This window comes from Bidens hawaiensis, unplaced genomic scaffold, assembly GCF_021521415.1.
Source record: "Bidens hawaiensis isolate Kalapana, Puna unplaced genomic scaffold, B.hawaiensis_p1.1 tig00006387_1, whole genome shotgun sequence".
Lineage (NCBI taxonomy): Eukaryota > Viridiplantae > Streptophyta > Magnoliopsida > Asterales > Asteraceae > Bidens > Bidens hawaiensis.
In genome coordinates, this window is record NW_027491429.1 from 373,427 (window position 1) to 387,115 (window position 13,689).

General features: G+C 33.5%; 2 protein-coding genes across 2 annotated transcripts; one reads left to right on the forward strand and one right to left on the reverse strand.

The window, feature by feature from the left end:
- Positions 1-1,588: 1,588 nt before the first annotated feature.
- LOC143632263 (uncharacterized) lies at positions 1,589-4,940 on the reverse strand. The gene is made up of 4 exons (XM_077100826.1): positions 4,743-4,940; positions 3,768-3,952; positions 1,929-1,981; positions 1,589-1,641 (listed from the first exon to the last, which is right to left on the reverse strand). Exons 1-4 carry the CDS (start codon positions 4,905-4,907, stop codon positions 1,631-1,633), a joined length of 414 nt encoding a protein of 137 aa, XP_076956941.1. The 5' UTR covers positions 4,908-4,940; the 3' UTR covers positions 1,589-1,630.
- A 5,431-nt stretch (positions 4,941-10,371) lies between these two features.
- LOC143632264 (protein kinase PINOID 2-like) lies at positions 10,372-12,753 on the forward strand. The gene is made up of 2 exons (XM_077100827.1): positions 10,372-10,988; positions 11,828-12,753. Exons 1-2 carry the CDS (start codon positions 10,429-10,431, stop codon positions 12,711-12,713), a joined length of 1,446 nt encoding a protein of 481 aa, XP_076956942.1. The 5' UTR covers positions 10,372-10,428; the 3' UTR covers positions 12,714-12,753.
- The last annotated feature ends 936 nt before the right edge of the window (positions 12,754-13,689 follow it).

Genomic DNA, 13,689 nt, shown 5'->3' on the forward strand with positions numbered 1-13,689 from the left:
AATATATGTTTTGCATATAGGGTATATATTACAATTATGCACACATGGATAGTTTTATGTACATACACCTGTTGCATGCATGCTACGTGCCAAGTGATTGATTGTATGCCCAAAAATAACATACGTGCAACTAAAAAGTACCATGTAATGTATAGTCTTTGATTTTTTAATTTTTTTTACATGAATGATAATGGATAATAAAGTTTACAGTTAGGTGCACAATTAACTGGTTTAAAACTTAAAATTGGGTTGGGTTGAACCCGGTTCGGTTTGGTCAACGAAAGTTAAAACCGGTTTATGATAGATTTCGATTCAGGTTAATACTGGTTTTCTTGACCAGGTTATGATTGGTTTCGGTTTCGGATTTTGACCGGTTTCAGTTCAGTTAACCGGCTTGGAATCGGTTTTGGTGGAGAAAATTACAAACTGGTTACAACCCGATGGTTTCAATTGGTTCCAAACCGGTTTTTACATAATCGGTTTCAAACTGGTTCGGTTTCGGTTTGATTCGGTTAACCGATTTATTTGCCCACCTCCAATTTACATAGCCGGTTTCAAGTTATTGTTTGGATATCAAACCAAAGAACATGCTTCAGTTTAAACGGTTTGTTCGATTTTAACGATTTTTTTAGAAAGAATGATATTTACGAAACAAAAATAATATGTTGTTTTAGGGTCGAGATCATGTACAAATGCGAAGTGTATAGAGAGAACGAGAGAATCACAGTGTGCCATGTTGGTGATTATCGTAATTATGTTACAACGTTTTTGAACTAGTGTAATTTAAGTTACACTACAACTTACAAGTAGCGTCATTTTATCACACCACTATATAAAGCTAGTTGGAAAGAGGGCGAGCAAACGTGTAAGAGAGAGAAGCTTGCGATCAAGCCCAGCCCAAAGGGGGGCAGAGGAGAGCGACGGACGCAGGCCCGTCCTCTCGAGAGGCCCGGAATTGTTAATCAATTATATATATTTTGTATATAATTTTGTTTTAAAAGATAAATTTTCAAAATGGGCCGTTGGTGCAATGAAAAAATGGTAGTGTATGAATTAAAGGTCATTGGTTTAATCCCCATTATTGGTGTACTTGTTTTTATATACCAAACTTTCCTTTATGTTTTATATGAACATTATTATTATTATTATTATTGTTGTTGTTGTCATGCTTGGGTGCGTATTGGGGCTTTAAAAATGCAACTAAATTGGAAAATTTGTCAAATTATTTAGCACATAATTAAAAACGTGACTTCAAATGCCCTTATATATGTCCATCCTAAGCCCCAAAATTTTAAGAGATTCTTGGAGAAGGCACTGTTTGTGGTTCGGTTTCCAATGACCATCAATGAGAGAATTATCTTTTTTACAGTACTAACCTTGTTTATAGGTAATCTTCGAGTCATTTAAACTCTCGGATCGGATTTGTTTTTACTACACACGATTATGATTTAAGAAAAACGCTCGCTAAGCTATACAAAATGAATCCAAAACCTTAACCCGTCATGTACTCACGTTGAACTTAAACTCGACCCGTTTGCAGCCTTATCAAAACCGAAGAGAATCCTTGCACGCAATTAGAGAAGAGCTTCCACGAAACACGCAAAAAACCATTATCCGTTCTCTAACGCGTTTAGTCATCTGCTGCAAGAAATTTAAAGCAATAAAACATATCTTACCTCACAGAATTAACAAAAATGTAAAGTTTGACTTTTATGGTCAAACGGGCCACTTTGAAATTAAAATTAAGTTTATGACCGATATTGATAGTTTATATGTACATTTTATTTACTTATAACATTTATAAAGAAGCTTGATGCAAGATTCAGTTTCTTGATAGCTTAAATTATCCTAATCAATTTTGAAAAATAAAAATTGTCCAATTGACCAAAAAAGTCAACATACATAATATTTCAAACAATCTTTCATACCTTTAGCTTGTTGAATAAATCCACTCCCCAAACAGTTGAGACATCTTTGAATCCTAAAATCAAAATAACAATTTTACTGTCAACCGTCCGCTTTAATCTGCATTTTTGCTAATTTTTTTATTATAAACTATAATCATTTCGTTCCGATAAAAACAGTCCAAAAATTTTCGTTCCAAATCAAAATTTAACATAACTTTTGTAAATTTGAAGATTAATAACTATTCATTTGACTATAGTCAAAAGTCAGTAAGAGCTATAGATACACATTTTAATTAGGAGAGTAAGCATGCCTGCCTAGCCGAGCCCAAGTTCGACTAGGCCCGAGCTCAACGGGTGAGTTGTTTTTCCAAGCTTGGGCTATGCTCTTTATTTTAATTATTAATGTATATACATTTCTAAATATTTTCATATATTTTTTAAAAAAAAATCTTAAACGAGCCTAAGCTCGGCTGTGCAGAAACTTAGAAATAAACAACGCTCAAGTTCAACGAGTTGGCTAGAGCTGAAGAAAGATCGGCCTGTTTCAAGCGTTTTATCAATCCGAGCTCAAGTAGCTCCCGAGCAGCTCGACTCATTTGCACGCCTAATATTAACAATTTCACTGTCAACTATATCCACTTTAATTTGCATTTTTTCTCTTTTTTTATATGATAATAATTTCGTCCCGATAAATACAGTCCAAAATTTTTATTCTAAATCAAAATTTAACATAACTTTTGTGAAATTTGAAGATTAACTATTCATTTGACTTAAGTCCAAAGTCAATAAGAGCCATAGATACACATATTAAAGGGGTGTAAACAAGCCGAGCCCGAGCTCAACTAGGCTCAAACATTGGCTCGTTTCGAGCTCTTTTTCTAAAGCTCGAGCTTGACTCGTGAGTTGTTATTTTAAGCTCGGGCTCGGCTAAATTGTTTAGTTATTATTAATTAATTTATATATACATTTCTAATTATTTTAGATATTTTGAGAAAAAATCTTAAACGAGCCTATGATCGGCTCAAGCCTGGCTCACGGGTTGTTATTTTAAGCTCGGGCTCGGCTGAATTGTTTAGCTATTAATTAATTTAAATACATTTCTAATTCTTTATATATTTTGAGAAAAAATCTTAAACGAGCCTAAGATCAGCTTCAGCTCGGACACAAGGCTCGACAAGCCTTAACCAGCTTCCCATACAAGGTCCAAGCTTGAAAACTGAATGAGATTTATTTGAGGCTCGAGCTCGAAAAACTCGGCTCGTTTCGAGCTTTTTATCGATCTAAGCTCAGTATTTGGCGAGCGGCTCGACTCGTTTGCTAGGGGTGCAAATGAGCCGAGCTGCTCGGGAGCTACTCAAGATGGCTCGTTAAAAAGCTCGATCAAGCCAAGCTTTATCGAGCCCGAGCCTAAAAATAAGCTCGATTAATAAACGAGCCAAAGCCCGAGCTTTACTTATCGAGCTCGAGCCGGCTCGCGAGCCTAAGCCAGACTGCCATTTATATAACTTTTTTAAAAAAATACATTTAATAATTATTAATTAATTAATATAATTTTATGAAAAAATAAAGAAAAATTACTAAATAATATATATTCTTTTATGCATAAAATTATAATAGAAAAAAATATATAAAATAATTATAGTTATATATAAAAATAATTGATAAATAGTAAACGAGCCGAGCCCGAGCCGAGCTCGAGCTTTGAAAATAGAGCTCGAAACGAGCCGAGCTCGAGCTCTGTGTAAGTTAAACGAGCTGAGCTCAAGCCTAGTTGAGCTCAGGCTCGGCTCAGCTCGTTTGCACCCTTGATATTAATATTCATCGAGTTTTTGTTTTCAAAGACGGAAATGAATAATATACCTATGTCCATCACAAGTAATGCAAAGACATGGATTAATGAACACAGGATCATACAATGGAGACCACTCGATTGTAGCATTGCCTTTGCATAATTTACACATGTAAAATCCTGTTGCTTTACATACATTACATGATCTTGCATTCTTTTTCATCATAGATGTTGATAATGATGATCCTATTTGTTTCTGCACCAAAATAATAATAAAATCATTCGCAGCACATGTAATTAGCACAAAGGTACAACACTAATTATCTGCAAAAAACCGGAACAACACGACCCAAATCCCCCCCCCCCCCCCCCCCCGAACATTAGTCATTTTTTAAAAATGCGTTTTGGTTTGGAGTTTTCTGGTATTTGGAATATTAAGTTTTGAAATTAAAGTTTGTTACTTTTGGGACTTTTGAATATTATCATATCATATTGTATATTGTCAAATGATGTCTAAATTTTGAAGATAGTTTTTTTTAGTAGCATGATGAATTTCCATGATATTTTGTAAAAAAAAACATTTCTTTTTACATCTAAACCTTAAAAGCAAACAACCCGAACCCAACTCAAAACGAATAACCTGAACCCGACCAATCCGAACTTTAAATGGGTTGGTTATCAAGTCACTTGTTCCCAGCAAAAAATCCGAACAACCCGACCCAAAAAATGAAAAAAAAAAACACTCCTAGTAAAAACTGAATACGCCGAACCCGACAAGCCCGAATTTTGATGATAGTTTTTTAGTAGCAAAATGAATTTTGATGATGTTTTGTGAAATAAAAAACATTTTACACTTAAACCCGAAAACCGAACTAACCCGACCAACCCGAGCTTTAAATGGGTCACTTTTTCTCAGCTAAAAACTCGAACAACCCGAACCAAAAAACCCGAAAGAAAAAAATTGAATCTTTCTTGTTAATTTCCCCAAATTGAATCTTTAAGAAGTGAAATTAATAAATCAAGAAACAAGAATTTGTGTTAATTACCCTTTTGTGCAGAGTGATTAATGTGGATGAAATTGCAGTGATGGAGAAGATACCACCTATGGTTATAGCTGCACCTTTGGCTAACGTACGCAGCAGAGGTGATATATTAATATTATTATTACCGCCGCCGTCGCCGGAGCTTCCGCCGCCGGCAGCTAATGCCATTGCGGTGAGATTTCTCAATTGGGGTTTATCTTTTGACGCTAAAATTTGACTTTTTTTTTATGTTTGTTTTATTGGAGGGTACTATTTTAGTTGTTTTAACAGAACTCAATGTTTCGAAGTTACTCCATAGAAAATGTGTTATGTCTGAAGGTTAGTCAATCGGTCAGTTCATAATAATGGTCTGTTGGTTTCGTACTGCATTGGACTCAACAACGATGCGTTCGTCGTGTGAGCACGATTAGACATGCACACCTCCTTTCCTGCTGAGGACGTGCCAACAAACCTAAGCGTTTCAACACAAATCAAACATCTCTATCTTCAAATATTTGGTCTGTGACATCATGTTGGCTTTGGAGTTTGGCTTGAGCATTTCATCGAAAAATCATACCACCGACCGCCACTTGATAGTCGTTATGTTGGGATAATAGCTGAACTCTCTAGCGTAACACACGGTGAGACGAAAACCTGATAGGCTCGGGATTCAAACTGATAACGTTACACAAGAACTAACTCAAACTCTTGAGAACCCAAACATCCTACCAATAGACCACAAATAATTTTATGACTTTATCGTCATACATATTTAGTTCAACAAAATGTATTTTTGTTTCCAACAATAGATTAAAAACGCTATCTTCTTTTTCATCCAAGAAAAAAAAAAGCAAGCTTAGAAAATAAATCGGGTGACGTCCCATCCAAGTCGATAGGGTGTGAAGGGAGCCAAAGGGCGAAGGCACCAAGGGTGTGGTGGGTGTTAGGTCCAATCTATATTCTAACCAATCACATCTTAACTCATGATATTTATTCAAAAAGGTTATGTTTCTAGTTAAAGCGTAATTACGTGTTCTTTTTTTTTTTAGAGAAACACTAGTGAGAGCTCCTATGCCAACGTGATAATGATTACCAATCACTTTTACACTTTTTAGTTAAACAACTATACATGTTGTTATATGAATGTTTAGCCTCTAATCTTTGTTAATGATATTGCAAATTTAGTTGACAAGCCACGTTTTTAGGTGATTCTGGAGTACATAATACTATAATAGATGGTTTTAATGTTACGATTCAAGTAAAAGAATAAAATAAATACTAAATAAATATTTATTCAGGATAAGTTAAAATGGAAAAATGTAAAAAGTTAAAGAAAGTTTAAGAAAGTTAAAATGGACATAAGTGGTAAGTATATATTGCTCTTAAGACACTTTGCAGTTTGCACAGTACCATACATGGACATATCCATCACCTTTTACTTATATTATATTATATCAGTTTGTCTCAAATGTTTTGCAACAAGAATCTATCAAAGATCGATCAAAGCTGTAAACATCTATCTTGTTTCTGGATCAGTGGATCTCAAAACCTTTTATCACATATAAAGTAGGAAACAAATCAAACCTTCAAAGATTTGTAGGTGTAAACATACAAACAGATCTTAAAAAGATTTAAGTTTGCTTTAAAGAGATATATTATTTCTAGTCCTTAAATGTTTTTAAAGTAGAGCCAGATGTTAATGTTGTTCGCAAAACACATATCAAACGTTGTCACGAGAGTGCAACATTTGTGAAAATACACCAAATCATATTACTAATAACGTATTCTTTACACATTGGTTGGGGATGAGAGGAGAAGTGGAACAATCCGTTAAGAGAGAGCCCATGAAAAGTTTCTAAACCATTCACACAAGTACACAACAAAAAACTAATTTGTTAGCTTTTCTCGTGGACAAAACACGAACAATATTAACTGGTATGAGATGCCAGATTTTACGAATACCAGCTTTTAAGTTAAGTTTTTGGTAGCAACTTTTAGGTACAATCAAACCAACACACACAAAAGCAAATAACACATGACACAAGAGTTTTACGTAGTTTGGTCAAGATGACCTACGTCCATGGGCTGCAACTAGGGTACGTTTATTTATTATGTTCAATACAAAGATTACAATACAATGATATGGAATTATGGATATATGTAAAATTACAATTAGCTTAAATGACTTAGGGACCAAGAAAACACAAACAAGTCTTTCCTCCTCAAGTAAATGGGCCCTCCAATTTGTCTTCTAAATGTCAACCGAATTAAACTCAAAGGGCCTTCACAAACCTAACAACAATGCCCTACAAAGAAAATACGATAAGATCCTAATCCATCCTCTTAGGCTATGTGTAGTGGAGGGGGCTACAAATGGTGGTGTGTGTGTTTTAGGGATGTAGTGGTGTGTGTGTCTGTGTGTGTTTGTATATATATATATATATGCTACACACAAAAGATTAAAATAATAATAATAATAATTGAAACAAGAAATCAGGCGACAAAAACTAGTCGCCATGCCCCTTGTCGCCCGGGTTATCGCTTGGGGGGCAGTGTTCCATCCTTTTGTCGCTCATTACGCATACTCTTATTGATAAAGTTCAAAAACAAAAAAAAAGAAAGAAAGTAAGAAACAAAGAACAAAACATATATGATCACTGTTCACTAAATGTTGGTTGATGAGACAATTAGCTAGGTAGGTGCAAAGATTTGCTAGTTGGTAAAAGATATGATGTAGAATATTGATTCCTAAATGTTGAGGTTGATGGTGGTGGGCCTGGTTGTGAGGCCTGAATGCATGGGACATATTATGTTATGGAGGATTGAAGGTCCCCATAAAAATGCCACTTTGAAGCACGACATTTTCTGGTACGTGTGTGTTGTTAACTGAAGAAGATGCAGCCCAAAAGTGGGAAAGGATAAGATTTGCAGTGTCACATATACAAAGGAAACCAAACAAACAAATCAAAGAATATCACATAAGATGACTGATGACATATATCCTGTCAATGCTAAAAAGAGAAGATTTTTTGTGTTCATTTGTTTGTTTTCTTTTGTGTGTCACAATATCCCTTCATATAATAAATCAAAGTCCTCTTCTCTTCTACATAAGGTTAGTTTAGTCATTTCACGCCCACTTGACGGGTAAAACTAACGCCCGTCCATTGAAAAATCCATGTGACAATTACAAACTATTGAAAGCCATCGATGTAATTTCTAAAAGGAAGGGATCAAGCATGCAATACGTGATAAACCGGTAAGGAAAGTGCTTTTTGTGAGTGTGGATATAAGCAGATGAAAGTAAAAACAAAGGAAATATGAGCCAAAAGTTTGCTCTTTTTCTGAATACATTAAACTCTTAAAGTAACTTACATTAAATAGGAAACAAATAAACATAAACGTGGGCAACACCCACTTCCTTGAAAACAACAACTACCCCAAAGAAAAAGTAAACCACTACTCAACTACATACTTATTTTTAGGAACGGAAAAAAAACAAAACATAAAAATAAATGCTGACTCATTTCCACCTGGACATCCACATAGGCTGTGATATTGACCATTCAACAATACGGACATACCATAAGGATAATTCGTATAATTAACTCTGTAAAATATTTAATTACACTTGTATCAATTTTATACTTTAAATAATTTAACTTTTTAACATCTTTAAAGTATATATAAGCTTCCCTTATAATTTATAACATACTAGCTTTATCTCCCGTATTACGGGGTTGTTTTACATTTTTCGTTTCTAATATTTATATAATTTTTAGGATTTTAATTTATTTATTGTAAGAAAATTAATAATATACTTAGAATTTGATGATGAAAGGGTTTCACAAATAAATGAGATGTTATAACCCGGTTTAAAAGCTATATGGTGGTGAGACCTATGATCCGCTTTTTTTTTTTAACTATAAAATTGTTTCTTAATTATAAATTAATATCTTTTTTTAAAAAAAATCAGATATTAATTTTTAGCACATTTCCTATCATATAGGATTTTCATATCAAATAATGATAAGATTAACTTTTAATTTAATGAGATGTTATAACCCGTTTAAGGGCTATCTTGTTTTTTTATAAGCCTCATACCCATCAATTTAGGTCAAATGCATGAGAAACATTCATTTACAAAATAAAAGAATATGATAACTTGAGATAATTTATGTAGCTTTTGTTTATATATATTTAAGATTAATAAATTCAATATTGATGTGGGTAAACCACTATAAAATCGTTTCAGGTAATCAGTCTTGTATAATAAAATAATAAAATACACGTAGCATATCCATAAAAAGATTAAAGTTCATGTTTGTCTTTGGAAATGGTCGCGAGGTGGGAATGTGGTATAGGATCATCACCCTGCGTCTTTTAGTACCAAGTCAAAACCTTCCCGATCGGCATATGGCAACCCCGATATCTAGATTCTAGAAAGAACAAAGAAGAAATTAGAGTATGCGGGTAAGATTTTGAGATGGAGGATGAATTTTGGGATCAGATGGAGTGGAAATATCACCCCGTCTCAGTTGTTACTGAAGAAAGATGGATTAACCATTACGGGACGGGGAAAACCATTTCTTTCACCCTTATACTAGAGTCTAGACATATATAATACGTGTATTATATGATCAAGTAAAACAATTATATAAAACTTAATATGTTGCACGGCAAATCCGTGGGTATGAGCATCTTTGTTTCTTACAACTTGATATCTCTTGCAATTATGGCTAACTATATAAAAATTATCAAAAGCATACTCTCCTTTATATCCACCGTTGGAAAGAGGTACCTTTTTCACTTTTGTAAGGGTACGTTTGACCATCTTCAAACGGTGGAAAATAATATGTTTATGTAATTATTAAATATTAATAAATTAATTGACTACCTTCAATTTGCATCTAAATCCATTCCATACTTTTAAACTTAACTAGTGAATCCCATGTATTTTTTGTTTGAAAGAGTTAAATAATTATTTAATCTATTGGTCATGTTGAGGGTTTTGTTTCAGTTGATGACAATTTTTTTTATCGGTCACTATTAAGTGAGCTGCCCGGGTTGGATAAGACGACTGGTTTTTATAGTTTACGGGTTAATGGTTCAATTATGGCATTTTTAGACAAAAACAAAATATTTTTAAAAAATAATTTTTTTATTAAATTAGAAAAAAAATTCTAGGATTTAATGATGAATATAACACATATATACATAACTATATATTCTTAAAATATAATTTGATTAGTAATAATAATAATTGTTAAAAAACCGTTGATCCAAGTTTCAAAACATGAAGCGTCAAAATTTGCTTGAGTGGTTCAACCGGTTTCATGTTAAACCGGAACATATTTCAAATATTATTTTTTTAACCACTAATTTTTTCCACCTTATTTTATACTCATATTTTAAATATGTCTAGAATCCTAAACCATCTTTTAACTTGACAAATAAGTTAATAAGTTATACATGGTGGTGAAAGTTAAAGTATTAACACTTAAAATCCTCATGATAATATGTTTTTTGTCTATCTAAAAACTAAAACTTTGAATATTCAAATCACTAAATAAACAAAGAAACTTAATGTAATAACAAAAAATACTTTATCAATAAAAGCCTCTCCCCACATACACATTACACATATATAAAAATTCCACATGAACACAAATTATAATCTCCCATTCCTCTTATTTCTCTCTTCCATCAACCCATGATCATGCCAACAACAACAACAAGAGATGATCAATCCGACTACGACGGCAGTTGCTCGTCCATCACCGTGCCAGACTCCATCCAGAGCTGGACGAGCAACGCTAGTGTCAGCAGTCGCAGGATATCAGTATCCAGCGACTGCTCCAACAAACCACACAAGGCAAACCAAGCTGCATGGGAGGCTATAAAACGCCTACGTAGTGAAAAAGGTGGCCATGTAAGTCTAGACCATTTCAAGATATTGAAACGGGTCGGGTCAGGCGACATAGGGAACGTGTACTTGTGTCAAATCAGGAACCCGGTGGCGGGCTTGGCGAATAACTTGTATGCTATTAAAGTGGTGGATAGGGAGGCTTTGGCTATTAGGAAAAAGTTGCAAAGAGCGGAGATGGAGAAGGAGATCTTGTCGGGTTTGGATCACCCGTTTTTACCGACGCTTTACGCCGAGTTTGATGCTTCACATTATTCGTGTTTGGTTATGGAGTTTTGTCCCGGTGGTGACTTGCATGCTGCCCGGCAACGGCAGCCGGCAAACCGTTTTAATATTTCATCAGCCAAGTAAACATATTATTATTATTATTAAGAGAAAGTTAACGTACAAATTAAATTAACATGCTAATGATGAGAATCAAGTAGTATAATTATATTCACAATATAATTATACTATGTTGTATGTATAGTTACACTACTTAGTTAGCATATTAATTTAATTTGTATTTGATACAAACCTCCTACTACTACTATTATTATTATTATTTTTATTTGCTTAGAAGGTTTGCAATTAATAAATTTGTAGTTTACGTTCGACAAGAATGATAGTGGTTTATAGTATTTTTATGTGTTAGATGATGATTTAGGTAGATAATGATAACAAAGTAACTATTATAAAGGATATTAAATTTATTTAATAAAATAAAAGGGAAATATGTTTTTATTAAATATGACCATTGTATTGTTCTTTAATTTTGTCCTTATATACCTTAAAGTCTTATAATCAATATTCTTAAATAAGAGATACAATATAAGTATCATATAGCAAAATGATTATGTGTGTGATATTATGAATTGTACAAGTTTGTAGAAGTATATATGAATGTAAAGTAAACATGGTTTTTTTATTTATCTATATTAGTGTGAAAAGAAAAACAATGTTGGATTTTATTTTATATATTGTAAATCAGTTTTGTATCTTACGAGGGATATGTGGTTGAATTATTATGATTACGATATTTTTAAAAAATTTCGTTTAAATTCTGCGTATAAATTGTTTCTTATAGACGCGAAGAAACGTATGTCTACATTACGGTAGACAATACAATTTATTAATTTCATAAAATAGTTTTAGTTTTTATGTTGAGATATTTTGCTAACATATATATGTTTTCTACTCATTTTAGGTTTTATGCTGCGGAAACATTGGTAGCCCTAGAGTATCTTCACATGATGGGCATAGTGTATCGAGATCTCAAGCCAGAAAATGTGCTTGTTAGAGAAGACGGTCATATAATGCTCTCAGATTTTGATCTGTCATTAAAATGCGACGTTGTGCCTAAACTTGTTCGCTCTAAACCTGACCCGTCTAGACAACTTGACCACGATGATAATAGTGAACATGACCATAACCTAAAATGTTCAACACCCTCTTGTGTTACCCCAATACAACCAGTCCTCACGTCATGTTTCTCATTGCGAAGAACCAAATGCGCCCCTCCAACCACCATAATCACTGAAACAATCAGGTTTCAAGAATACAACACTGAGTTAGTGGCTGAACCGCTAAACGCAAGGTCAAAGTCATTCGTTGGAACTCACGAGTATTTGGCCCCCGAAGTGATCTCAGGCCAAGGTCACGGGAGTGCTGTCGATTGGTGGACTCTAGGGGTTTTCTTGTACGAAATGTTATATGGGATCACACCCTTCAAGGGTGAGAACAATGAAAAGACACTTATCAACATATTGAAGCAACCACTAAGTTTTCCAAGAATTGGTGTGAGTACAAGTAAAGAGTATGAAGAAATGGTGAAAGTGCAAGATCTTATTGCAAGACTACTTGTGAAAAACCCTAAAAAAAGAATTGGTAGTTTGAAGGGTTCCATAGAGATTAAAAAGCATGAGTTCTTTAAGGGTGTTAATTGGGCATTGATTAGGTCAGTTAGGCCCCCAGAGGTCCCAAGTGAAATGATGAAGGTGAGAAATAGAGTAGTTGTGGTGCCTAAGCTCATGAGCAAGAAACAAAGAGATGCACCATTTCAAATCCCTACTCATCGTTTTGACTACTTTTAGAATAAAGATCGATATGTCTATGTAAATAGCGATCAACTAATTCTAGGCTATACTTGCTAGCTTGCTGTTAATTTTCAATTTTACCTCGTTTAATTTTAATACACACGTGAGATTATAAATCATTATAACAATGCTCTACCGAGTGAAGAAAAATTAGATTCGATAAAAAGGATCTAGCCTAATACGAGTGGCTGGTGATTACAATCGTTTAATCTTTAGCGATTGATTCACAACTGTTTTTTTTTTCACAAATAGCATGTTCTAGTGGGAAACTAGTAAACTAAGCTTTTATTAAATCTATAGGAGCCCCGAGCCCTTAAATACATTCCAATTATATGTTCATACCTTAGCATTATATATCTAAGATTTAAAGACTATATATTTATAATTAGGTATAGCTGGTTCAAATTTTTTACACAAGAAAACGTAGAGTTAGAAACTAGTTGTATTTAAAAGTAAAAACAAATAATAATAAATCATATGTTAAGTATTTCGTAAGAGAAAAGGTTAGATCATTGACATGTGATTAACAAATTACAAAGCACTTTTTGGAATATTTACTACCTGCAGTCATGGATTTCTTGCATATTCTTTTATTTAAATTCATATTATATGAGCAAATTGTAGGTGTAAAGTGTGGGGCAACTCATTATAGTCCTCTTCAGTGTTTTTTTCTCTCATGAATTCATGTGATCACCATTATTACTTACCTCCTAAATCATGGAAAAAAAAAGAAAATTAAAATTCTAAAATTAAAAAAAAAGCATTCTAAAACTGTTGCCCAAATTTTCAAACCGTAAAATATGTAACATTTTCTAAACAACGTTTGAAACTACCTCAAATACTTGACTCTTGATTGATCCTTTCTGAAACGGAATGTCAACTGTCTATACTAATTTTGACGATCTAGTCATGACTCATCCAAGAATACCATCAATGAAAAAACTCACCACTATATAAAACCCATGAGTTATGT